At 38.6% G+C, this 27902-nt stretch overlaps 2 protein-coding genes across 3 annotated transcripts in view; one reads left to right on the forward strand and one right to left on the reverse strand.

Annotated features, from left to right (window-relative positions):
• The window catches only part of LOC106482839 (signal recognition particle subunit SRP54), a 36693-nt gene extending 26768 nt beyond the window's left edge, over positions 1–9925 (forward strand). Inside the window, exons 16-17 of the mRNA XM_067296729.1 lie at positions 6675–6772; positions 7631–9925. Of these exons, the coding sequence (XP_067152830.1) occupies positions 6675–6772; positions 7631–7843 (311 nt within the window). The 3' untranslated portion in view covers positions 7844–9925. The remainder of the gene's footprint in view (positions 1–6674; positions 6773–7630) is intronic.
• Positions 9926–10702: 777 nt separating this feature from the next.
• On the reverse strand, positions 10703–27797 carry PPP2R3C (protein phosphatase 2 regulatory subunit B''gamma). Of its 2 annotated transcripts, none has more exons than XM_067296730.1 (13): positions 27645–27797; positions 26432–26559; positions 24440–24544; positions 23759–23871; positions 22874–22971; positions 19970–20040; positions 19133–19265; positions 17944–17999; positions 17795–17870; positions 17041–17177; positions 14908–15045; positions 11711–11770; positions 10703–11167 (listed from the first exon to the last, which is right to left on the reverse strand). In XM_067296730.1, exons 1-13 carry the CDS (start codon positions 27691–27693, stop codon positions 10979–10981), a joined length of 1353 nt encoding a protein of 450 aa, XP_067152831.1. In that variant the 5' UTR covers positions 27694–27797; the 3' UTR covers positions 10703–10978. The 2 variants fall into 2 exon arrangements, with proteins under 2 accessions (XP_067152831.1, XP_067152832.1); XM_067296731.1 differs by having other exon boundaries at positions 26432–26627; positions 27645–27796.
• Between the last annotated feature and the right edge of the window lie 105 nt (positions 27798–27902).

Consider the following 27902-nt stretch of genomic DNA (forward strand, 5'->3'; position numbering starts at 1 on the left):
CTGTGGGAATCTGGGACTGGGGTTCCTAGGAATTCACAAATGAAGCTTTTTCATTTAATCTTGAGTGGATTTATGACACCAGTATCACTTTCTTATTTGGCAGTTCATGTATATGAGGAAAAGTAACAGCCTGAGACGAAATAGAAAGGCATTAGTATAAAAGTACATACAAAGTTTATAGTTACCTAAAGCATCATTATTGAAAATAAATGTGTCAATTTCTGAACAATGAGTAGATGTTAAGCTACCTTGCTGTTTTTTTCTAGTGATCTTCTCAGAGTACAAGAATTGAAAAAGTTACTGAATATTATGTTAATATTCAGTCTTCAGAGCCAGATCTGCTCCCCACTATGTCCGTCATGTCTCATATTCAGGATGTGAAAGGAGAGATTTTTCAACTATACTTAGCTGGGGATCAGGTCTATATAAATTTTGTGCGTGTCTCTTCCTCTCAGTAGAGCTATTTCACTGTATTACAGTGATGGAAGGCTCCGGAGACTTGATGTAAGCATTGTGAGGCCAGAGAAGTGCACGCTGCTGTACAAATGGATGCTTTAATTAAAGAACACCTCAAACATTCATAATAGCCAGAAATTCTGTGTGATGGTTCTCCTGCTTTCCTAATATAGATTTTTTTCTGAATACCAAGAAGTATGTTGTATGGCACAGTTAAGACTCTTTTATTCCCCTTCCATAGTTTATGAAATCCTTAATTTTTATTACATTTTTTAATAAAAGGACCCTCCAAACCAAAATAGTTTACTGTGGAGCATGGTGTGTCTTATTACGCACTGCTTTTTACCTTGACAGAATAAACTTGATTAGACCAAGGGCTGTCATTAAGTGAAGTTTACCTTATCTGCTCTATGCTTCATGTATCCCAACTGAGCCAATGAATTGAAGAAATATTAGACCAAGCTGAGCTTTGATGTTTTAGCCAACAGCTGCCTTAGAAATGTTTTTATTGTAGGATTTCTATAAAAGCAATTAAATAGTCAGTTTGCTGAGACCAGCATGTCTAAAACTTGTTATCTCAGTTGGGATACAAAAAAAGTATGTTGCAAATAACAGCTGTTTCTGGTCCAATTTATTTTTAGAAAAAGCACACTTAATATTTTGAATAGAAACTTTACATCATGAAATTTCAAAGCTCAGCTGGTATTGGCATCCTCACAGGTTCTGAATGAGTTTGAGGGAAACGTATTTTTCCATGTCGTAAAGAAACTTCTTCACTAACTACCTTGGTTTCATTATGTTTTAGAGCTAAGCAGATAATGACAATGTCTGTCTTAATAAGTAACTGATATATTCCAATAGTGTGATAATCAAAGCACGCAGTGTGTGATGTGCTGCTGCTATTCATAACAAAACATATTCACGTGAACTATTGAGTCTTACATTTTGCTTTGGAAAAATGATTCTGGTCCTTGACTTCTATAGGTCAGCATTCAGTTAATTAACATTCTTGGACTGGAGTGTCCATTCTGTTGTATTTGTTTTAAGAATTAGATGAATCCAGAATAAATTTTTCTCTGAATCTTTTTAGTTAATAGCATTAAACATTACCTGAGCGTTCTCCTTGTCTCTTTGAGGCTTGTAAAAGCTTTAATTTTAACTGTATCTTCTACTCTGTCCAAAAATTGTTAGTTGCTTACACTATATGTGTAAATCACCCTTTGTTTCCGTCCACCAAAACCTGCATTAGAAGATAATTTCTCTGTTTATCCCTGGAGTGCCATTTGTTATGAAGTCTTTGTTCCATTCACTTATTACATGAGTAAGTGGAAAGTGGAATGTAAGTCTTTGCAGAGCAATTGTAAGCAATGTAACTGTTGATGATAACCTTAGAATTCATTCTGAGAAAATCTCTGCTGCAGAGCTCCAGAAGACATTTAATTTTGTCAGCCTTCAGTGCTTGAAAAGATTGAAGCACATTCTCCCAGGAAGATTATCTTGATATCCTGTAGTTAAAAGGAGCTTAACATCTAATAGCAAAAGGTTTTATGCTAGGTGAGGACTGTTAAACTAATTTTCTTTCAAGACTTTAGAGATGATGGAGACAGGGATGAGGAAGAGAAATAGTCAGTGACCAAATAATAGATATTCATTATGTGCTAGAAGCTTTTCTGAGGTAGAAGGGTGTGTTTCTGATCTTGTTTTAACTATTATCTTAGATGCTGCAGTTTTACATGGTGTGTTCATTGAAGGATCTATTACAACAATATCTGATGACCAACTGGTCATGAATTTAGCTCATCTAATATGCATTTTGGCATGGTAAACAATGGAGAAGTATCCATTTGGTGGTATGTTAGCTTTCAAATACATGACTTGTTTTTCTTAAATCAAGAAATGATTCTTAATTTCATTTTGTCATTTTCTCTGAACAACAACAACAACAAACACATGGACTCATTGGGAAGTTGAAATGTTATTGGGGACTGAAACTTGCCAAAAATAGATATGGATGTGGATTGTTCATATGGAGGAACACGGTGCACTCAGAGGCTCAAGAGGGTGTTGTGCTTCCTTCAGAAGCCCTGTATTAGGAAACAACATCATGTTTTGTTGTTGAATCTTAGCCGTCTTGGTTTTATAAATGGTAGAACTCATTATGTTCATTCCTACTTAAAAAACACTGGAACACCTTCTTCAGGTAAATAGACTTGGATAGATCATATTGAGTCTGAGCTTCAGATTAAAATTGTACATTAAAAATGTTTTGAAATTTAAAAACGAACTGTAATAACTGTGAAATCTTCCGTTTAGCTGATGTATATTTGAGGCAGTATTTCTCCTAGAATCTTTCTCTTCTTGTAATAAATGTGTCCTGTGTTTTATACTGCTGCACCTTATTTCCATCCAAAAAAAAAGAAGGTATTACAGTATCCTTGCTTTGATTAGAAAGACTGAACATTAAGACTTCTGTGGCCAAAGGAGGTTGAAATGCAGTATTTAGGTATTGTTTTTCATTGAACATTAATAAGACTGAACTTTGGTACGTAAGTAATACTCAATGCATTAAAGCTACTTCATAGAGTCAGATTAGTTTGTACAGAGCTGTTGCATAACAATTCTGTTCTTATCCCCCAGAAGGTTCTTGTTTTCTCCAGTACCTCTTCTCGCCTCATATTTGCCATTCCTATTTAGGTCTTTGGGGTGCCTGGGGAAAATTATACTTGTTTACCCTGAGGAAGTAAGAACGAAAAGGGGGCTTATTCCTTGGATGTGTTCTCTCCAGCTTGCCCTCAGTGGCTTGTTCTCCAAAACATTTCCTGTATCCTGTTGAATTTGCATGAAGTAGCTTCTCTCTTGGTTTTGTATTGTGTTCTGAGACACCTGAAAGAATACTCCTTTTATAGATTATAGGGGCTGGCAAGGTGTTACCTGACATGGGTGAAGAAGTGTCTGTTTGTGCTATGGACACATCTTGTCACAGAGCAGAGGTTTCTATGAAATTATACTTAGAATTGAATTGTTTCTAATGTACCAAACTGTTTTAATTGTGTGGCGGCAGCCTAATAGAAATGGGAAGAATCTCTGTGCACCATTGCCTGCAGAGACTCAAATTTTAGCTGTATTTGTGTTACTACAGTAGTATGTTAGAAGATTCTGTATCTGATTTACTTCTGTAACCTTGAAGTTCAGCTTATCTTTTTATTCTTAAACGTTAAGGGGATATGTGCAGCCTCTTGCTTACTGCTGCACAGCAGGACTTTGTTTGCCCTGTGTGCTGTGTGAATGTTTTTTAACCGTGTCACCTTATTATGAAGGATTGTATGGAGGCCTGTCAATGCCATTATTTGCACCTGTGGCAACAAGCTTTTCCAGCACTTTTCTTGACTTCTTCAACTAAACAAACTCAAATGATTGTCGTTAGCCTATCTGCCAACTGAGTATGTGATTAACAAGCTAGAAGTGCTTTTGTGCAAGCAGGACAGCAGCTGATTTTGCTTACACTTTTATCTTGGCAGGATATTTTCCAAACTCACTGCCAAAAATTCAAGATCTGGCTTTTTTCTGCTTACCCAACTTGAGTTTCTAGCTCGGCAGATGATTACTTGCTAAACAGAATTGCAAGGAGCTATGCTTGGTAAGCACTGAAGTCTAATAGGTTATGTGCATACGTAAGATGTTACTGGGACACTGGCATACATATTCAGACTATCCCAACTAATCTCTGTAGCTCTATTGCAAACGTTTGTTGTCCCATATGGATAGGTACCATTTTCTATGATCTTACTTAATATCTGTCAAACAGTTTTGAGGAACAAGTTATAAGTATATAACTTAACTGAGTGGAACTCATGGGTTTCAATTAGTAAGAGCTGACATTTTCACTGCTAGTTTCCACAAGGAAAGTATGTCTATGGAGATCTTTATGGGGAGAAATGTACGACGAAGAGCTTGCCTGAATACAGCAGACTATTGACTATAAACATGTTTTAGTTTACTAGGAAATTTGAGTTTGACTTTTCACAAAAGTGAAAGTGTACAGCTTTTCTTGTTAGAGTAGGTTGGATTTTTTTTTAAATGTACTTTTCCCTTCCTCTTGTATTAAGAGGCTTGTAAAAATTAAAAGGTATGGCCTCTTTCCTCAGTGAAGAGGATAATCTGTACGTTCCCATTAATTTCTAAATGTTCTTTGAGTACCAGTGTATAATTCTCTCAATTTGTCTTGACGTTGCAGTATTTCCTGTGTGGTGGTGATTACTCCATAGTCACTCAAATTTCTGTGACTTTCAGACTAGTCTGTTGCTGGCTCCAGGTGGGGCTCACAAGGAGGGAGACCTGTTGCTCGATCTTGGGTAGACAACTGGCTTTCCAGGACAAACTACTGAATGTATATGTCAGAATTTTGTTATTCTTTGGGTACAGTTCCAAATGATAATTCATATTGGTTCTTAGATACTTGGAAGCAGCTTCTTCCTCAGGGACCATTATGAAGGCTTTTTTTTTTTTGATTGGCTTGTTTGTTTGTTTTTAAGTCTTTTATAATAAATATATATATTTTTAATAATCAAGGAATACTTGGTTAGCCTACATCTCTGATAGGCCTGAAGTAGAATTCAGAACATTATGTAAATGTCTTTCTAATTGTAGGGATTATTTTGAGCTTGAGTTGGGTGCTTGTCGTTTTCCAAGTCTTTGAGTGGGAAGCAGAAAGCAGTGAAATATACATTCCCAGATGTAGGCAATGGTTAGCTTTGTAGCTTACAGTGATACCTTACTTCATGTATGTCTGGTCTAGACTTACTTTAAAGCAAAAATAATGACTTCAGTGTTGTGGTAGCTGGCAAACAGGCAGTGTTGCTCATCGTTCTTTTGAATCTGTGTTTGAGGTTTTGCATTATTATTATTATCTGCCATGAACATGCAGCTATACATATTACTACTACTCTTATTGTTTCAGACGACGCTTACATGGGGACCCTACTTATGGTTTCACATGCTAAGAGTTGCCACATCAACCTTATCAGGTATTGCTTTATTTACTTCTCGGGTAAACTTGTAAATGAATATTGAGTGTCATCTTGACAGACTGCAAATCATCTTTGTGATTTACTGGCCATTTTTTAAAAGTATGAATGAGTTTGCATTTTATTGGGTGGAGATATAGTCTTTTGCGTTAGGCACTATTTTTTTTCTTTTCAATCAACAATTCATTGTCATATCTGTTCTTTGTATACAAAGGTGGATATTCCTTTCCACTTTTCAGTAGTCTTTTATGAATTGGAAGATTACTACATATTTCTCTCTCCTCCCACTTTAGTTTTGCCTCTTACATTTGTTATTTGAACTGGTCTTCTCCACAGAACTCAGGATTTCAAGATGTGTAAAGAATGAGTTACTGTGACTTCTCATTGAACTATTTGATTGCTAACTTCTAATTTGCTTTCACTGGATACTACTGAGAACTAACTCATTTGCATCCTCAGGACAGATTTGCAATTTGAAGAGCAATATATTGGACTTTTTGTTTGCTTTTACTCAGTGACCAATACTGTAGCCATCATCACGGTCAAGAAACTGATTGATAAGAGCCTGTCTGCTCCATACTTCTGACTGTAAACTATTGGTTTTAGCAAAGTAATGCTGCGTGTAGCCTCCAGCTTGAAAAATGAGAAAGCTGAAATCTAAAAAAATTGGCAATTCTTCGGTATGAAACACAGAGCATTGTTAAACTGCTACTGGCTTAAAATATGCATGTTATCAATAAATAATTCTCTACATGCTTGGCACCATTAGACTGAAGTGCCAATACACTTTGTAGTCAGATATTTTTGTCTAACCTTAATTTTTAGTTAAAGTTCACCTAAAGACTTCCTTTAACTGACCCCAAAGCAAAATAAAGCTAGATGCAAAGCTAAAACTGTTAGAATGTAAACACTAACACCATCTAGGTTTTCACTGATTCCATATTCTTCTCCTTTTGTGCATTCTATATCATAACAGTTACTAGTATATTGAGCTAATAACTCCATATAAATAGATTTCCACAGTAGATTTTATTTTTGTCTTTTGCATGAAGTAGTGACTATGGAAAACCATTCAAGAAAGAGGATGGTACCTTTTAAAATAGAACTTGCTTAATAACTTTTTTTCTGGATACTAATCACATATAAACTTCTCTCTCTTTCTCTCTCTCTTTTTTTTTTTTTTTTTTTTTTAAGTTTGTGATTTCCTTGGGGAAAAGATTGCATCTGTTTTGGGGATAAGTACACCAAAATACCAGTATGCCATTGATGAATATTACAGAATGAAAAAAGAGGTATGTGTGTGAGATAAGTTCTTATCCTTTTTTTTCCCCTACTTACCCTCCCTGTCATTTTCAAAAATAAAAACTATATTTCTGCATTAATGATTAAAGAAAGATTAAGTTTTAGAACCTCTATTTCAGCTTGCCTTCAGTTTTCTTTTGATGCACATTTTATGCTTGCTTATCTATCAGCATTTTCTTACCGGATCATCAGTCTTAGAACTGGCTGGGTCCTGACCGCTGTTCTGTTTGCTTCTCTAGTACAATTCATTTTGAATTCCAAAGTATGAGAAAGATGAATTGAGCAGTTACTGGAGACTTTGTAAAGAGGAGGCTGCAATTAATATACTTTTGAACTCAAAACTTGTTCTGTTTCATATACTACAAAGTATCAAGGGTAAATTGAGCATTATGTTACCAGTTGTTCTAAAACATAACTGAAAAGGAATGACAGTGATTGATGCAAAAAAAGTTTAATAACCTGTATTTGTAAGAGATACAAAACATGTTTAAAGATTTACTGCTTGCTTTTTATTTTTAGTAATTCTTTATTACTTATTAAGAGCTAGAAATATTTTATAGTTCATAGATTTATCACTCTATTGCTTTTGACTAAAAAATACTTATTTAGACACCAGTCATTTTATCTGTGTGTATGTAACGCAGTTCAATCCTTGGTGAATTTTTTCCATAATGGGAAACCTCATCCTATGATAAACTAGTGACTGTTTTCTAGCAGAACAAATGTGCTTATCTTTTAACAGGTACTGATGTGTTCTTATGGAAAGACTTAAAGTGAATGTAAGCAGCATTTAGTTCAAATAAGTAATAGTTTGTGAAATCTCTCTCTCCCTTTTTATTTTTTTAAAGGAGGAAGAGGAGGAACAGGAAAATAAAATGTCAGAAGAAGCAGAAAGACAGCATCAGGAGCAGCAGAACAAGCCACAGGCTGAAGCTCCTGTCCAGACAGACCAGCCTGAAGCAACAACATGTAGTTCATTTGTGAATTTAAACTTTGAAAATGAGGGAGACTGCCAGTCTGTTGTGGAAAATAAACAAGATGTCGTTACTGTCCCTACTTAAGCGTAAAGCTCTGTATGATACTGGAAATAAGTAGTGGCAGGTGTCACAATCTGGCTGTAAGATGCAGGAAAAATAGATTTGTACTTGTTCAGTAAAATACAATTTTCAGCATTCTTATTGATCAGGAGAGAGCTAGGTGATGTCTGTTCAGTCCGTCTACCTAATAAAGGCTGAGGCATCCTGCCAAATTGGCGCTTCTGTTGAAATCAAAATTGCACTACTAGATTTGGTCTAAATTGAATCTGAATCTGGTAGCCAATTTCTGTGTAAAGCAAGTAAAAATGTCTTTTCTTTGAATTGCTGTGCATCTCTGACACTTGTGGATTGCAGACACAGTGCTGTTTTCTACTTCTAAACACCTATTTTTGATTTGCACATTGTTTGCAACTTAGCTCTCTGTGAATAGATTAATAGGAATCCTTTTCCTGTAACTCACAAATCATAATAGCTTCCAGAGTCCCCTATTTATTGTCACTACTATATGCATGTATTTTTTTCTGTTGTTGTTTGTCACAAGCTTTTAAGGTTAACAAGGCTTTCAGTGAGCCCTCAAACCTATACTTTTTTATTTTAAAGGAGGCTATAAACACCCTGAAGAACTTACTTGCTAACTAGTACCAGCACTCCTAGAGGTTAACAGTGCTCAGCTGTTCCATTCAGTGCTTTAGCAAACTACAGAATTAGCATCAGTGTTTTAAGACATTCTTACTCCATTTGTAAGACTTAATAGAGACCTACCTGTTTGAATATTTCTTTACATGCTCTGAATGGTCCTGGAAAGTAAACTGAAGTCTGCTAAATTTTACTGAGTTTACTGGACATTGTGTATGATACCAATCTGTAACTATAAAAAGGTGGGGTTTCGACTTAAATTACCTGAGTCAGTGTACTTGATTAACCTGAACAGACTCTTTGTTTAATGTTTGGTTATAGGTAAGGCATTTGCTATTGCAGATGTTTTTCCCCTATAGTGCAGAATACATTTTAATAACTAAATCACAAACCCAAACTTAAGGCTCTTCCTTTGTTTTTTTTTAATGGAAGGCCTTTCCTTAATATTGGAAAGATACTAAATTTTCTTTTTGGGGAAGCAGAATGCAGGTACTTCCAGATCTTTTAAGCAGCCCCAAATACTGATTAAAGGGATTTTACTGCAGAAACTGTTATCCTACTTGTAGCCTATAAAAGATAAACTAAACCATTTAAGATGATCAGATTTCAGTGTTCCAGGCAGGAAATAAGTAACTTTGTCCCAGTCACTTTCTCTGCAGAATGCTTGTAGATAAATAAGCAGAAAAACATACTAATTACCATGTGAATCATTACTTCTATCCTTGAGACTTAAAAAAAAAATCCCAGCTTCAGTGAAATCTCATGTTGGGTGTCATTATATATCCATGGCCTGGGTCCCACCACCAGCTAACCTGAGAGCCTGTTGTAATGTCACCAGCCAGGACAACTGGTATTAGACTATGTAGCTCAGTTATATATACTTCAGACAACCCTCTGCCTAAACTAGTGCCCTGTGCAGCACAACTTCTCTCTCCTCACTCTTCTGCCCTTGGCACGCCAGAGGATCTTCTGAGGAGGAAAGGGTCAGCTGTTCCATTCAGTCTGTTTTGAGGTTCTGTTATTTGCCTCTTTTCAAACTGTGATATAGAGGGTGCTGACAGCTGTGCAAAAAATCATTCCTTAGCCCTGAATATCTGCAAGGAAAAGCTTGGTTCAACACCTGGGGAATATATAGAAAAACATCGTGTTGGGAGTTATTGTACTGTGTCAAATGTAAAAAGCCTCTAGTAGTTCAAGAGTAAAACCTCTACAGCTGAAGGATGTGTGTTGCTTTTCTGCCAAGAAATTGTCAGTTCTGATTTTTTTTTTTTCCTCCCTAGCTGTTGCATTAAGGAATGCTCTCACTGCCTTGGGCTTTAACTTCTTTGTATAAAATGCTCTATTACTCACTGTGCCTTAACTTAATTCTTCTTTTAGTTTTTGCAAACTGTATGAAAGTGGTTACTTTAAATTTTTCTGTAAATGCATTAACTGGTTATTTTATATTTAATATAATTTTTGAACTGGAAATTGGCTATGGCTTTTCCTTTAAACTGGTGTGGTCTTAAGCTTTATGCCTGCCCACAGGAGTACCTGCCTGTTCACTGTTTCATTTTGAGTCACACATCCAGGCATTGAATTTCAAGGTATTATACTTCCCTTATAATTTCACATAGTACTTGTTAATTTACCTGACTTGTTCAGCACTACCTTAAACTTAGGTAGGCAGTAATAAATAGTGCAGGATGGTAACCATTTCTGGCCTGCATCTATTGTAATTTTTTCTGAAGGTTGAAACAGTTACAGATTTGTGAAAAGAGTAAGAGTGTTTTACTGCTTTAACTACTGCTGTAGCTCAGCTGTATAATTAAGTTAAATTACATAAAGTACTTACACAGGAGGTTAAGTTGGTGAAAGCCTTTATGCAGGTGTTGAGATTAATTTTAACTAGACCTAAAGCTATGCTGTTTTATTTCCATCAGTGAACCTTTTAAGTAGATAATTATTCAATCTATCTGCTCAATAGTTATTTATTTATCCTTTCTATTACAGACATTTACAGCTGGACACATAAAGAAGGAAAATGCTTAAAGCTTTTTACCTCTTAAGCATTTGGTTGTAAAGGCAAAAGCCTTCAACAGTGCCATCATAACTGGAAGCTACCCAAAATTAAGGGGGAGGCTTGGTATTGGCCAAGTGGGTACAGGCCAGTGCTGAATATATCAGAGAACTGCATCCTCACTCTCAGGATAAATTCACATTCTAGAATAGGGTATCCAAATAAGAACAACTCTTGGTACTTAAGAAATGACTCCAAAAATATTTATTAAAAAAAACAAAACAAAAGAAACAAACAGATCATTGTTGCCTCTTAAACAAGACTTGCTATTTTGGCTTCAGAAATCAATTCAGCAGTCCCTGTATGTACCGCATTTTATATTATATGCTGGAGGGAGAGCAAGGGGGGAAAGAAGTAAAATGGAAGAGGCATTGATTCAGGTAACAAGTGTTTCCAGCTTCCAACAGTTAGTTAATGCATTAGTTAAAGATGTCTCTATGGATACAGTCTACTCCTGTTCAAAGTCACGTATCATCAACATCAGCAGTGTTGTCATTATCACTTGCCACAAGGACCTCTCTGTTCTCGTATGTCCAGAACCCATTCAGATCAATTAGAATGCTGGTAACAGTGTCTCCTTGACTGCTATTGATTAAGTCTTGAAGGGAGATTTTGTAAGGATCCTTAGGCTTTACCATATCAAAGATTTCATCCTATGAAAGAAAAGTCAAAATTGAAGAAGGAAAAAAAATAAGAACTCCCCCCCCCCCAATTACTGAATAGTGGCTATTTTATACCATATACAGAATGATCTTTGGGTAACCAGTGCCATCCACAGCAATTTACAAAAAGCTGTCAAGAAAGTCTTTTTAGATACAAAGTATAATAACTTGCTAGAGATAGAAGCAGTGTGCTCAGCCATTTTTATCGACACTTTTCAGTCAGCAGCCACCCTCACCCAAATAATCCTGAATTATAAATAGACACACTAAATATATTTAAGTGTAAGGCATGGCAGTATAGATACTTTGCCTATTAATAAGAAAACCCTATTAGAACAGTTGTGTACTAAAATTTTCTTCTAGAGCAACTCCCGAAAAGAGAGCCATTTTCAAACTTATGAAAAGGACAAGTCAGACCACTTCTACTATTCTGCAAATAAATATACCCCAACTTAGAAACTACAATATTACGTAAGTAAATTATGAAATACTTATTCAGATATTTCACGTAGTACTCTATTCAGGAAAACTAACCTTGACGTCCTGAAAAGAAACTGGTTCTTGTCCATGGATTTTCATTTGTTCCTGAATAGCCTAGAAACAAAAGAAAAGTTAGAAACAGGTAGTACAGTACTATACTGACACACTATATGAAATTTTTTTTTTTTAATACTTTTGTATCTTAAGCGGTATTGCGCTGTGACAAAGCATTAACAGTACAGCTTGCAACCAATTTTCTCTTCCCCAAGTAAGGCAGGAGTGAGTTTTCCCACAATCAATGATCTGCTCCACAGTTCTTCGTCAATATGACAAGAGTGAAACTTTCATTATGACCATTTATTAAGCAGTCAGCACATGGGATTTGCAGACACATGGATATGAAGGTTCACTGAACATTCAAAGCTTAAGATATACGCTCAGACCAGAAGGTTTAGTTTTGCTAGGAAACATTAAGTACAGACTAGGGAAAAATAGAAGGTAAAAGATAATCGACAGACAAAGCAATGTGGCTATTTCCACATTAAGTTACTTTGAAAATGGAACCCGCATTCTGGTTGATCAAACAACAACATGAGGGAAACAATGTATACCGCTGAGCATTTGTCTATGGAGAGGTTCCTTGTTTGTGCCAAAAGTGGACATTTCTGGACTGAAGTAAAATATTATTCCCTATTATTAGCCCTTTCAGTGTGATACTATTTAAACAGCTGTATCACCAAGCCTCTGCCTGCAGAAAACAACTATGAACAAAAACATTTGTTTCACTAATACCAGCTGTACTGCCTTTTCGGGATAGCTATATCAGCACAGTTCCTGTAGGTGCAGATCTACCCACACCTACGCTAGCATAAAAAGTTATTCAGAGAGTCAAAAGGAATTTTTTCCGATTTCAAGAGAAGGCTTACACAGCACATTCCATTTCCAAAAGTTTGAGGAGGACCAGGTTGTGGAGTCTGACCAACTGTCTGCTGTAGTCAGGGAGTCTTTTTCAATACCTAAGGCATGGAATATTACTGGAAATGGACACGCAAAATGGCCGTGAGATGACAGCTTATCCAGAATTACCTTGTTAAGCTGACTTTCATATTAAGATACTCAAGTATTATGACAACACTAAAATTTGTATTTTTGTGAAGTCTAAAACTGCAAATTAAAACCCTTTAATAAAGTCAGAGTTACTGACAGTTGGTATGGCCCCAAGTCTCTGTGCATCCTACTGCCAAGCTAGCAAAGTGGAGGAAGTGGTGGGAATGGTGGACTGTAAAAGCAAGGAGACAAGACAAGTAATTTCTTAATTTCTCTAGAATCCTTACTATTGTCATGTCCTGGTCCAACAGCTTCCCATTAAGATACGCAATAACTGAGATACTGAAGTCAATCTGTTCCATAGTGTTTATATAACAGGGCTACACTACATTAAGTTAATCTCAAAGTTCAAAGGTCAATGGAAAATCCTGCCTGCACCTGGACCAGAGTAATGCCATGCAAACAGTACACTCCAGGGGCCAATTAATTAGAAGCAACTTTGCAAGAAAGAAGCTAGACGTCTTGGCGGACAAGAGGTTTGAACAAGAGTCTGCAGGGTGCCCCTGTATTGATGAAGGCAGATGTGTACTGGGCTGCATCGGTGTGGTACCATTGTAGCTAGCAGGGTCAGGGAAGTGATTATTCCCCTCCACTCAGCATTTGAATGCAATACTCCAGATGCAGCCTTACACTTTTTGGCTCCTCAGTATATAACAGGCAGTGACAAATGAGAGCAAGTCCAGCAGAGAGCTATCAGGATGGTTTAGAGGCTGAAGCACAGATCACTCATGAAGAGAGGCTTGAGAAGGGGGTTTATTTAGTTGGGAGAAAGGCAAGGGATGGGACATAGTTACTGTCTTCAACTACCTAGCAGGTGGTTGAAGAGATGACACAGCCAGACTCTTTGTGGAGGCATGCGCTGACATGCAGGCATGCAGGACAAGAGGAAAGTGACACAAACTGCTGCAGCAAGAGGGGAAGGGGGGAGGAACTTCTCAGGAAGGGTGGGCAAACAGTGGAACAAGTTGCCAGAAGAGACTTCAGATTCTCCATCTTTGGAGTTACTCAAAACTCACCAGGACACTGCCCTGAGCAACCTGACCTAACCACGAAGCTGGCCCTGCTTTGAGTAGATGGTAGAAGCAGGGAACCTCAAAAGGTCTCTTTCAACCTAGATTACTATTCCAAGCTGCCAAAAGGGGGGGAAGGGAGGTGGGGTTATAAATATCCCTTTCCTTTTCAGGAAAGGTCTTCCAGATTAAAAAAATCCTATATAGCTGCAGTCACTATCACCCAAAACTTATGCCAGGGATTTATTACAATATAGAAATAAAGAGGATACAAGATTATGCCTTTGAGCAGGCTTGAATGCTTTACTTAGAGTTGAACGAAATATATACTTGTTCTTCATGCTTACAGCGTGGGGCTAAGTACAACAACACAGTTTATTCTTAAAGATAGAGTACAAAGACCCACATACGGAAAATTGAAGTGCTTGTCCCCGTGTCTAAATAAACACCACTGAAGAAGGATCTTGAACATGAAAAACGCATTACTTATAACTCAGCCTAAACCACCCCCCCCACAATTTTTTTTTTAAACCGTGTAACATTCCCCTATCCAACTTCCCCCTGCCCATGACATTTGAGGTACCAATTCAATATAAATAAATAAATGAATAAAAGAAAGAACGCAACTATCGAAGCAATGGATAAAAGCAGAGAGTAAGAAAAATGCAAGAAGTTTTTCTGCATCAACACACTGAATATAAGATCCCACAGTTGTACAAGTCATCACTGCACTTCAGTATCTTCATTTCTTATATTGAATTTTAGCATCACAGTGGAAACTAAAAGCATGGGGAATAACCAATTAGAACCATCATAAGAGATTTTAATAGGTAATGGTCAGGCAATTTCAGGACAATTTCAATTTTTTTTAAAAAATCAATAGAAAATATTTTTTCTAAATGAAATCAAACCAGTTAATTTCAACTGCAAATAAAATGTTGAAAATACCTTTTGAATTCTTTCCAAGTTTTGAAGTACAGGTTTTTTAATATTTTAAATCTTCTAAGAAGTAGTCACTAGCCTCCCAGTGGGTATCGGTAATTTAAAGTGATTCCCTGCAGATCTGTATGCAGAAGCACACAGGCTATAACACCATAAACACAGAAAATGGCCTACCTGTATAAAGAGACTTACCCTAAAGAAATAATTAAGGGAAAAGACATTCAGGTATCCTTTGTTCTCTATATCAAGCAGTTTGAAAATATACTGCAGAGCTGCAGGCTCCTTTCTGTTTTCTAATGCAAGCACAAAGTCCAGGTAGGTCTTATAGTCCTAAAAGTAGATACAATCATGTTTATTACAGTCTTCTTTCTAAATTGATTTTGCAAGCAGGAACATTGTAATTGGCAGCTATTTCATTGTAGGGGAGCAGTTTGTTTTCTGAAAAAGACAACATGAAACAGAAAATGGCTGCTGCCACTGATGTGAACAGAAAAGTTAGTTTCTAGTGACTGCTGAGGATAGCAAATCCACTGCCATTTTATATGCAAATTAGGATTCCAAGCAGAAATCCAAATTTAACAGGCTATATATATTTTTAAACAATGCTTGTTTATTACATCCTTAGACTGCTTAGCATACTCAACTAGGGAAGGAAAGCCAATAACAAGTTTTCATTACAACAAATCATAAATGTACAGCATAAGTAAGCTTACTGTTATCTGAGAGTGAACTATATGACCAAATAAAGCACATAATCCTTAGATCAGGAGTTGCTAATTTGGCCAATCACATTTTGATCTGTGACAATTAACAGAAATCCTATGGTCCTATATATACACAACAACCTTATCCACCTTAAACACCAGATTTTTGTGCTGCCATTCAGAGAGACCTTGACAAGCTGGAGAAATGGGCAGACAGGAACCTCATGAAGTTCAACAAAGCAAAGTGCAGAGTCCTGCACCTGGGGAGGAATAACCCCATGCACCAGTACAGGTTGGGGACTGACCAGCTGGAGAGCAGCTTTGCAGAGAAGGACCTGGGGGTCTTGGTGGACAGCAAGCTGAACGTGAACCAGTAACGTGCCCTTGCAGCAAAGAAGGCCAACAGCATCCTGGGCTGCACTAGAACAAGCATCACCAGCAGGTCGAAGGAGGCGATCCTTACCCTCTACTCAGCCCTGGTGAGGCCACATCTGGAGTGCTGGGTCCAATTCTGGGCTCCCCAGCACAAGAGAGACATGGACATACTGCAGCAAGTCCAGCAAAGGATGATTAAGGGACTGGAGCAGCTGTCATACGAGGAGAGGCTGAGAGAGCTGGGATTGTTTAGCCTCAAGAAAAGGCAGCTCAGGAAAGATGTCATCCTTGTGCATAAATACCTGAGAGGGGGGTACTAAAGAAGACAGAGCCAGATTCTTCTTAGCGCTGCCCAGTGAGAGAACAAGAGGCAACAAATTGAAATAAATAAAATTCCATTTAAACATAAGAAAATATGTTGTTACTGTGAGGGCATTTGAACGCTGAAAGAGATTGACCAGAGGGGTGGAAATATTCAAAACACAGCTGGACAAAGCATTTGAGCAACCTGTTTTTGTTGACCCTGCTTTAAGCATGGGGGCTGGATTAGATGATCTCCAGAGGTCCCTTCCAACCTCAGTGATTCTGTGATTCTATGAAACACTGCTAAGATAAGGAACACAGAAGAACTGTGCAGTGAATTTTTCATTTATCACTTTTCGAGGCAGGTCATGTGAACGCAGATACTAAAAGTAATGATAGACTAAGGAAAGCTTTCAAAAGAAAGTATCAGTTTTAATTTTAGCTCTAAATCAGGTTAGACTTCCCATCATTTACAGCTGTAGATAGCCTACAATAAAATTACCATTGTCTTCACAATGAAATATACAGGTTAGCTAACTGTTGGGTTAGTCTTAAGATGTGTCACTTTTCTTTGGCTCTCTTTAACTAAAAAATTAAATGTCATTAAAAAGCATTGCTATATCTAAACATTTTATCAACATGCACTTTGCATTACTGAATGTACAAATGGAAGAGAGACTTTATCCTAGATTATCTAGATTTTATAGCACCTCTGCTTTTCAAAAAAAAAAAGCAACTCCTGTCTTTCAGTCCCATTGCGATCATCCTGACATCAGAAAATCAATTTTCTAATCTGCTCTGCTGTCAGTCACACACATAATGAGAAACAAAAATTACTTTACATCCAGCCACTATTTATTTTAAAGATAGTGATTATGAGACATTTTCAATAGCAATAAGCAGATGCTTTTAAATTGGGAACAGAGTAAATATATGCGATTACCATTTCTCCATCGTAGGTTAAGCACTCTTGGAAGACACGATCCAAGAATATGTTGGTCAGAGTCCCTGTTCCATAGCGGGACAGCTCTTCTTTGCTGAGCATGCCATTGTGATCTTTATCAAGGTTTAAGTACTGGCCTAGAGAGGGGATAAAGAGGCCAAAACATAATATCCCTAGATCAGCAAAGAACTGTTCAATGGAGGAAAATGTTTAGCACGTATTTAACATTTAACTGTACTAACTTTATGATTTAAATTATTAAGTGGGAATATTCTAGATCCATAGGAATATTCATAGAGCACCATAAATGAGCACAGAACACAGGGGAGACAAGAATTCCTGTAACGAGGTGCTAATAGCTTTACTCAAAGGTGATGGCTCAAAAATAAAGGCTGAGTACACACAGAAAGGAACAGATGAGTTAAGTGTTGGCTTTAAAGGAAAAACTAGCATCTTCATCAGAGATTTGCTGTAAAAAAGAGCCAAGGGCAATGCAAAAGCACAAACAGAGCAGTCAAAACAGAAGGTACAGAGGAATGCAAGGAACACAATGCAACAGTAAACAGAGGGAAAGAGAACAAAAACTATAAAAGAAAGTCAGGAGGATGGACTGATGGTATGTCCAGAGGAGTTGAAAAGACAAGGTATCAGCAGGATTTAAAGAGGCAATAACAGAGAAAAAAATAATGCTAAGTATGTGACTATGTCATACAAGGTAGAGAGAAAAAAAAAGTTCACCTATAAAAGAACCTACCATAAACTCTTAATGCAGAAGGAGCAGAAAACCAGTTTGTTTCTTGACTTTCTTTAGAAAGTTCTTCATCCCTTAACTAGGTGAAACATAAAAGTTAGAATTCAGAAAGAGTAAACTAAAATACAATAGTATATGCTACAAGATCTTACCTCCAACAAGTCATCTAGGAAGCTGCAAGCTAAAATATCCTGTATCTTTATCTTCCCTACAGGAAGAAAAAGAAAGTACATTATAACAATCACCCAGCAATATATCCATCTGGCTGTACTCACTTAGGTGGTTCTACTTAAGCAAGAGGTACTCTGAGCAGAAATGCTTTTCTTTTCTATTAACCAACTTGTAACGTCAAGGATAAGGTTGTCATTTAAAAGATAAAATAAAAATACCTTTTAAATGACTCGACAACAAAACAAGCCTGATATTGGTAGAAGGAGAGTTCTCTTGGAACTTTAAATACCAGAAAACTAGACAGAAAACAAATGAACGTTGAACATCAACTTGAAATATAAAATAAATGCAAAGAAAACATGCTTAAAACTCCTATTGCACTAACAATATCTCTTAGGTGACGCGATTTTTTTTTTTTTTTTTTTTTTAAACACTTTCATAAACTACAGACCTGACAAAGATAAGGTGGCAGAATGAACTTCTGCTGGTGTGCAGATACTGGCTGTGCAAATGATCATGAAAAATAATGACAGTATAATTTCTCATATACCCTCTCTACATGTTTGTAATTACCTATGCCAGAGTCTACTGTCCACACAGCTCTGACATCTTCAGCTAGCACAGCTAGATCTTGAAAAGGCATGTAGTTTGTGACTAACTTAATTTAAGGGCATGGGAAAAAGCACACCGTTGCCCAAGTGAGCTAGATCTGTAATAACAGAATTATCTGTCATAACTGAAAACCTTTTCTCGTGAACATATATGGTGTACACAAATTTAATCACAGGAGAAGCACATCGTAATAAGCCTTCTTGAACATTTGCACAGCTCTGCTGATGTTCTGCCAAGCAGTTCTGAGTTAGTAGTTGTCACATCCAGTTTTCTCTGCATTATGATGAAACATCTTATTTGTTAACTTCAATGAGATAACTCTATAGTACCACAATTGAGGGATATTTCACTAAAACTCATTAGCTGTGCAAGTAGATTATCAGACCCACATAGAGACTCACGGTCTTCAGTGGAGATTAATCTTCAAATACAAGATTGCTGAACTGAAGCCTATAAAGATAACTACATATCACTCTGAAGGTGCAAATAGCTTCTGTGCAATCATTTTAGAAGTGAGAATATTCCCACATATTCAGAATTTTGAAAACATGGACCTACCTGTTCTGAGAGGATCTAGAAAGAAGAAGAATTTTCTAACTGCTGTGCAGACATAGAAGGAGTAAAAAGACTTTTCTAAACCATCCAGCTGTGGCAAAGTAGGGATGAGTTCCAAAATATAGTTTTCCAAATCCTGTAAAATTAAGAAAGAATGCATGCACAGAAACTTTAAATACAACTATTGTTTAAACTGCATTTGTTCTTTAGACTCCACTCTGACTTTCAAGCATTATTTGTTAAAAATACAGTCCTGTAACAATGCAGGAAAGAGCAAGAAGGCAGGCAGAAGAGTTTCTGTCTCAGCGCAAGAAATCCTAGGTTATGTATGTAATATGCATGTGTGCTACCATAACTGAAATTGCCTACAAATAAAGCAGAATGTTAAAAAACCCCAATGCATAACTCATAATTGGATTATCTTATTGCTGAATATTCTTTAACAGACCTTTTAAATTGAGTCTTCTTATTTATTTTATAGTATTAACTTCTGTTAGAACAGAAAAATAGCTTATTCCTTCAGGCCTGCTGTAGCCATGCTTTTCCTGATTTTTACTCTATTCTACCAAATCTATTAAAATGTAAATCATATGAAGCCTTGATATCTCTTTTTCAATCTCCTTTTCAGAAAATTACATGTGTTGCTAAGGCTAGCAGCAGCCTCACCAGCAAATCTTTAAAACAGAGAGATTGTTATTTATCCAAACAAATTTGCTCTCCCCAAATCTAGATTATGATTCAGCTTTTATGGTGTAAAACTGGAACAGAACTGGAGCCCTTCTGATACTTTGTCACCTGAGTAAAGACAGACGTTAAATTCATCAAGGATTAATTACTTACTGATTCTCTGAGGTAGCCCTGTCCTGCCACATCATATAAACTGAGACCTATTCTCGTCTGATGAAGCCACACTGTAAATAAATAAATAAATAAATAAAAAGGGCACGTGGCAATCTTAGATATTAAGTACCCCCCTGTATTTCTTGATTTTTCTAAGACTTAAGCAGAGCCAAGATAGGTACCAAACCATCTTTAAAAAAAGAAAAAAAAAAAAAAATCACAATTCACCCTCTGAGTTGGTGAGTAACTAGGCATACATGGCATGAGACAGTTTTGGTTGCAGCATAATAACTAGCCATGAGAAACACCTGAGCAAGTGTCACATTCTATCCAGTACATTGAACCATATGGATTTGTTCTCTCTCACCAAACCAGACAGATGTGTAACAGCAAGTTTTCACTGCACTTGAGACAGCTCTACAATGTGGTATACAGGCTGCTTGTCACAGGTTGCTTCAGCACAGATTGCACAGCCCCTTCTACAAAGTGAGGCATTGCAGCTGCACTCAGGAGTCCTGACCTCACTTCTGAGTTACAACAGCAGAACTGGAGGAGTACAAGCATCTACTTTTGTACTGGGAATGTGCAGTAATCAGACAGTACACAGGACAAAGCGCTTCAGGACAGCAGTAACTGCAAGAGATAGGCCAGGGAAATCTTTATGGTTACAACTCAAAAGGTATCATCTTCCAATCACTCTGCCATCATTAGAGCACAGTAACAGAGACGGAGTACAGATTAGGCATAGAAAAGCAGTATTCACGCCCCATGTTAAATCTAACTTTCTTTTAGTGAAGACAGTTTAGAAGTCCTCTTGCAAAACCCAGGAGCTGAACTTCATACCAACATTCTTCTCTCCTGGGTAAGTGCTTGTCAAGGCAGGTTAGGCATTACTCAAAAACAATAGGGTAAAGATTGCAGGGCAAGGCTGTTTCTTTGTCGGCTTGAGTTTAAAGATAAGTACATTGGACACTGAAGTGATCCAAGACACCTTTACTAGGCTTTACTTGTGTGGACAAAGCCAGGCTCAATCACCTTTTCTCCTGGAGAGGGAATGTCATTGTAAGCAGACACAATGGTGTTTTGGGGAACACTTCACCATTAACTTTGCCATTCTCTTGGACCCTCTCAAAAGGGCTGGGTAGGTCATGAAGAAAGACAGAAACTATGTGCTTGGGACAAGTATGTGGCTGCATGCAGCTATCCATAAAACTGTAATGAACATATAAAGGAAAAAAACCCAAAGCTCATTACTGAGTTCAATTGCTTAAAAAAAAAAAAAAAATACCATAAGGCATCTGAGGCACAGCAGTTTAAGATGATTTAAGCTTAGGCTGGTATGGCCCCTTCCCTGCAGCAGCACCACTCTCTCTGGAGGCTGACCACTCAGTTGTGTGAGCTCCCTCAGCTTAAGGCAAAATGTGGGGCTGCACTGTCCAGACCTAGATCAGGTTAAGCAGCTGTGGAGTGACTCCCTTCACCGCCTGCTGCTTTCCCCTCCTTTCAGAACCATACTGAGGGACACTTAGCAGTAAATACAGATGAAGGTTACTAATTCCAGTCTAAACTATTAACTGAAAGTTCCTACAGAAATTTAAGTCCTTTTTTTCCTTTAACAGTTGCTGGTCTGGTCTTAAGAGCTCATAAAAAAAATGCATCTGTACAACAGACAATAGAAGTGATCTTGGCTACTGCACAGACATGCTACTGGGCTAATTTTACTTGGCAATGCTGAAAGCTAGGAAGAAGCAAGGATTCTCATTCAGCTGGCTCAAGTGGGACCTGCAAACAAACACTGTGATGGGACCCTGTGTTGGCCAAAGTCTGAAAATGAAATCATATCAAGATTATGTCTTGCCTTGGATACACAAGGATTAATTTCATTTGTTTCACCCAAAAGTTTTAAGAGCTCTGTAACAATCTCTGTTGTGTCCTTCTGGGTAGGTCTTTTTGAAATGCATGCAGTTTTCAAAGATTATTTCTTCACAGGAAGTCTCCTTTCATCCTGCAGCTTTCGAGTCTGCTCTTTTTTTTGCAAACAGGTCTATTACTCCTTCCAGGAATCGCATACTTTGCACTTTTACTCACCAGGTCTCCTACTCAGCACCTCTCTCATCTCTTACCCCCTTCATCCTCTGCTCCACAAGATTTTCTAAGTTAAACAAGCTCAGCTGCTCTAGGGAAAAGTGCCATCCTCCCCTCCTGAAGGCTCTACCTGACCTGAGAACGCAATAGCTACAACAAGGCAATAAGGCAACCTTCCTTTCTGCTGCTCAGCCTTATCTTTTTAAATGAGATCTAATGCAGATAAACAAGCCACTGTGTTTTTCAGCACCAGTCGTTATTTATAAGCAAAAATAGCTGAAAACATGGCAAAGCTATAGTCACAAACACATGATCAAGTATTTAACTCAAGAATATACTATTTGACAAGCACAGTTATAAATTACAGATAATAACATTCTGTAAAACGGAAATAAAGCTCTACCTACTGGACATTTTGATCCCAGTGATTAGGGTCACACTGGCCACATAGCAACTCTATTCTGTTTTGCTCTTTGCAATACTACATGAATAAAGGAAATATTATATACATTATATAATATAAATATATAATATTATATAAATAATATATTATATATGTGTGTGTGAGAGAGAGAGATAAGCAGATGAAGGAGATCTCTGGCTGATGGGAGAGGCTGCCTTCAGATGTAGGGGGACCCCCCCCACCTTGCAATAACCAGGAAAGGAAAAAAAAAACCACCCCTCAAACCTACAGGAAAACATCATTAGCAACTAAGGACTAGATGTCACTACTGTTGAAGAGAACAGCAAATAATTACAAAGCTTAAAACAGCCTTGAAAATAAAACAACTCTTTAACACAGAGGAAGCATCCACTAACCTTTTCGCATGACATAATTGAAAAATTGCATGATAGATATCCTCCCATAAGGATCATTATGCAGTAATTTAGCAAAGATCTTAGCTGTGAAGAACTGCCTGTAAAACATAAACAAAAACCTAATTCTGTGCATCTGATAACACTGCACTGACATATCCAGTTACAGTACGCAATTTAAAATATGGTTTTAATAAGATAGGATGTGTTCAGTGTCTTCAAAGAGGTTAATTTGCTACACTACAGCCAACAAGTGTTCTGTGAATTTTTGGAAAGTATACACTTAGTTAAGATCCTACCGAGAAACAATGGTAAACTCATAAAGCAGCAGCCTTTGCTGTTCATGAACAGGAGCAGTGACTTAGGAGTTTTAAGATGTTTTATTCAATTTCGTTCCACTTTAGTACAAATATTTGGCAGCTTCCAATCTTCCACAATGATAAATGCATAAACAGAACCAACAGTACTGTCAACAAATCTGCTTCTGCCCAAAACTCAAAGCTATGTGCAGAAGCAGCTTCCAACAGTAAAGAAGGACTAGTCATTGTATGATGTACACAGAACATAAAGTAGAAATTTATCCATCTGAAGATGTCAGGGAAAGCTGGTTTACTGACCACTCTAGCATCATGAAAACGCCTATGCTCATTATAGCTGCTTCTTCAAAAGGCTGTGGTACCCCCTTTTACAGACATCTCTATCAGAAGGTCCCACAAGGATATAGGACAACACAACCTTTGCAAGGATGCAAAGCAACAAGTTCACCAATAACTTTTTGAACATTATTTCTCTCACCATTAAACTGCTTCTATCTACTTTAATAATCAAAAGTTATGGCACCACTTAGATTTAGCCAGAATAAGCACAGACAAGAGAGGAAAGCCTTACTTGCATTTAGGTCCAGCTTTTTCACCAACTTTCAAGAAGTTCTCATAGTTGATCATTGCTTCTTCTCCAATCATTGGTGATGTCTGATGTTTGTCCAGCAGAAACCAGAGATTCTTAAAAGGCATTTATATTTGGTTAAGAAGGTATCTCTCTATAGATGTCAATGTGCTTAATATGTATATAAGAATACATTTTTACTGCAGAGTTATTTAGTAATCAGCACAGAATGTCAGTTCAGTCAGAAAAGCAAGCAATCAGTATTTCCACTGCTCCAAACTGGTGTTATATACACCTGTATGTGTTACTAGGATTTCTAGGGCCACACTTAGCACTGCAGTAAATTTAACCATCTTTGGAGTTTCTCTCAATGGTATGTAAACAGAACCTATTTCTTCTTCTGGGCCACTAAGGAAATTGTTGGAATACACTGGAAGACTAGAAGCCATTGATTTAGACCTCATTTACATCATAACATCCAAGTTTTACACTTAGGTTACCAGCTTAAGACTACGCAGCACTTAGGCTTTAGCCAGTACTTCACAGCAAGCCAACTCGCCCAGGTACAAGGCACCTTACAAACTGCACAAGAAGATTCTGTGGACGGACAGAAGACAATAAAACTCTGTAGACAGAGGAATTCTGTCAAAAGCCATTCAAAACATACAGAAAATAGTTTCTTACCTGAAGCTCTTCATTATCCAACAGTTCTCTACTTTTTCTTTGCAGAAAGACTGCTCTAGACTCTTCTCTTAATTTCTGAAGCAAGACTTCATCTTCAGCTGGTAGCTATAAACATTGTGGCATTTCAATTTTCTGTACAGTAGTAGCATTCAAAAACTACAGAGCCAACAAGTATTCTTAGACCTGACTCATATCTTCTGATACTGTTCTACTCCATAGAAAATACTGAAATATCTACCAGAATGCTGTGTGGTATCTGCTTCTTCTAGATAGAGAAATATCACTTGCATGCTGTCTCAGATTATTTTAATATTGAAATAGATATTTAAAGCAGGACATCTTCGACATGAGAAACTGAAAAAGACCTGCCTCACACCTGATAACCCACCTAGTAAGCTCTTTCCCATGGCTTCAAGACAGGAGGGCTCTCACATAGAAGACATTTACTACTGTGCTATTAGTCAGGAGAGACAGGAGCGCCTTCTGTTTCACAGTAGGCCTGAGTCTCAAAGATGAGATCGTCTGCTAGACAAGATCAATGAGATTTGGCAAGCAAGATGGATGGGATGGGAGGATGTTTACCATGGAAGTTCTGCTGATGTTTACATGAGAAGCTATACAGCACTACCAGAATTTGAATGGTTGCATGCATATTCAGCAACTGAAACAAAGGCATTTGAGAATTTAATCGGCAGAAACTCATGTTCCTAAGGAATATCCTGTAAGGTTACACAGTAGCTGAGCAGGTGTGTTGACAAGTTGTGACAGTGTGCTCCTTTCCCCCTCGATGTGCTCTCTCCCCCTCAACCTGACCTCCATGTAAACAGCACGTGTGCAGGGGCTAATTGAGCACGCGCCAACTAAGGCCCCTCTAGCATGCAAATATGTCTACGAGTCAATCATCTCCCCCCCCATAAACAGGGGGCAGCCCAGAGTCCATTGGGCTCTCCTGTACGGCAGTGGGCTGCACTGCAGAACCTCCTCCTGAGCAGGGAGGTCTCTCAAGGTTACTCCTCGAGGTTGAGAGATTCCTTACCCGCGACAGATCTTCAGTAAGTGATTAATAGCATGCTGAACTTCTGCTAACTTCGCAAAACTTTGCTGAGTTATACCTCTGATTAATTGTGCACATAATCCCTTAGACATAAACCATTGACCAAGTCTGAGACTAGGATTGGATCCAGCCGCACCTAGGCTCCTCTCTGAAGGAGTTTAGAAAGCAAGGGGGTCCTTTCCGAACCTCGTGAATCAATGGGAGGGTCTCCATTGCGCATGCATCTGATCCTGTCCTTCATGCAGTAAATAACTGAGTGAACCTTGCCAATTGAACCTTGTCATATCATTCTTATTTACAACTGAACTTTGTTAAGTCACTATCTTACCGCAATAAACATAGTGCTGCTTCCCTCTTATGAGTGAAGTGCATCACTCCTTCGCGACACAAGTGCTAACAATACCAAAATGTCAAACTTGTGCTCTTTCTTGTATTTCCCCCTGAATATGGTTTACCTCAGAAATAAATACCCTGACCAAAAATTTCTGCTGGATGATGCAAGCAGCAGCTCTGTCTTTAGTCTGCAAGATCAACGACACATTCTTTTCATGAATACCACTATGTCTAAACAAAAACAGGAGGATGTGTATTTTATAACACTGGTATATCAAAAATTAGGTAAAACAAGAAGCTAATTTATCTGAAAAAGGACTTTATTGTTTTATTCAACAGCCAAGCCTACTTCCTTATTAGTAGTAGTGTTAGCAAGCTATTTCATGGTCTTTTATAGGATGCTTAGCAAATAATTATTTGAAACTGCTGAAATCCACAACTGTAGACTGTGGTTTAGCAACCCACACTGTAGGCTCAGTAACTCTCATTTTTCAGATCTTGATCTACTTAAGGTTCTGGGGCTGATATGCCCCTTTGAATATGCATAATTTCTTTTATAATAAGAAACAGTCCTTGGTTTAAGTATAGCTGGATACCTCACTTACCCTGTAGTAAAACCGTGGTATGTTTGTATATGATGTATTGCCACTTTTTCTTCCTCCTTTCCATTCCATGTAGTATTTTGTGAACAATTCCATTTCTTCATCCTTCAGCTCTTGTTCACTCTTTTTGGCTGATTAATACAGAAAAGAATTTTCATACTGTACTCCAAATATACAGCATTTCAATGTAACAAGGAACCTGAAAAAAGGAATTAATCACGAGTTTTATACAACTATGCTGTTTAATAACACAATTATTATGAGGAATCCACACAAAAGTAAATGAAGCACATGTTTAATTTAGGTAATAAGCATGTGCACTGAATATGTTATATACTTATTTACTTGAGCATCTACAAAGTACCTTATCCAGTAACTGCACATACCTGATACCATACAGTTATGTGGTTGGGACACATACATGGTTATGACTGACAAAGTAGCAACATTCTTGCTTTTCAAAGATTTTAAAAAGAGACTGCTTACTGCAAGCAGCAACAGAATATCACCTTTCAGTCTTGCAGGCATATGATGGTATTCTTAAGGTTAGGAGAGTTCTTTGTGTATTCATTTAAGAATCAAGAGTAACCAGCCAAAGATGTAACAGAGGTACGTACTACAGACAAACCAGCCTTTACAAGACCAATTTCTACATGGCTACACAAGTTTCTCAGTGTTCCTCAGCCTTGAGCCTTGTTAATGCTAACAACCAGCCAAGGCTTAAGGTTTGTAACAGTAAAGGACTAGCCCGCATGTGCCCTACGATCCAGGCCGGCCTCACTGCAGCTCGCGCGCCGGCAGCTCTGGGCAGCAGCGGCGCGGCACTGCACGGCGCGGCAGGGCTCCCGCTGCGCTGCCGCACGGGGCCCTGAGCAGAGCTCACAGACGAGCCCCGGCTCACAGCGCGCTCCAAGGCGGCGCCACAAGTCCCCGCACCGCTGGTTCGGGGTTTACGGCGCAACGCGCCCGCCCGGCCCCCGGGCCAACACGGGCTTGCCGCGAGGGGACGGACCCCGCGGGCGATGGACGCCGCCCGCTCCCCCCGCCGGCGGGAGCCGCCTCCAGCGGCCGTTGGCGCTCCGACGCCCCGCGGCGGCCGTTACCCGCGGCGAGGAGCGAGGGGCAGGGAGGGGCGGAGCTCCCCTGCCGCGGCCCCAGGCGCTGCACACGCCCGGCCCGGCTCCTCGCCGCGCCGCCCCGGCCCCGCGGCACTCACGGGCGCTGCGGGCAGCCAGGCGGCTCCTGAGGCTCCGCTTCCAGTCCATGTCCCCCGCGGCGCCCTGCCCCGCACATCCGGGCTACCGGCGCCCGAGTCACGTGACCGGCGTACCACCACAGAGGGCAAGGCACCTAGCGACCCTTGACCCGGCCGGCCAGCCCTCCGCGCATGCGCGTTGTCTTGCTGTGCCCACGTGACCCGCGAGGCGCTGTGCCCATAACCGATATAGCGGTACAACACGCTACCACGGTGTGT

This window comes from Apteryx mantelli, chromosome 4 (assembly GCF_036417845.1).
Source record: "Apteryx mantelli isolate bAptMan1 chromosome 4, bAptMan1.hap1, whole genome shotgun sequence".
NCBI lineage: Eukaryota > Metazoa > Chordata > Aves > Apterygiformes > Apterygidae > Apteryx > Apteryx mantelli.

Excerpts from the sequence above, each read along its gene's own strand:
- PPP2R3C (XM_067296730.1), bottom strand. The coding sequence starts at position 27,693 with ATGGACTGGAAGCGGAGCCTCAGGAGCCGCCTGGCTGCCCGCAGCGCC. Across the intron at positions 15,046-17,040 it reads TAACCTACGATGGAGAAATG|GACTATAAGACCTACCTGGA; the intron begins GTAATCGCATAT and ends ATCTACTTTTAG. Across the intron at positions 11,168-11,710 it reads TTTCTTTTCAGGACGTCAAG|GATGAAATCTTTGATATGGT; the intron begins GTTAGTTTTCCT and ends TTTCTTTCATAG.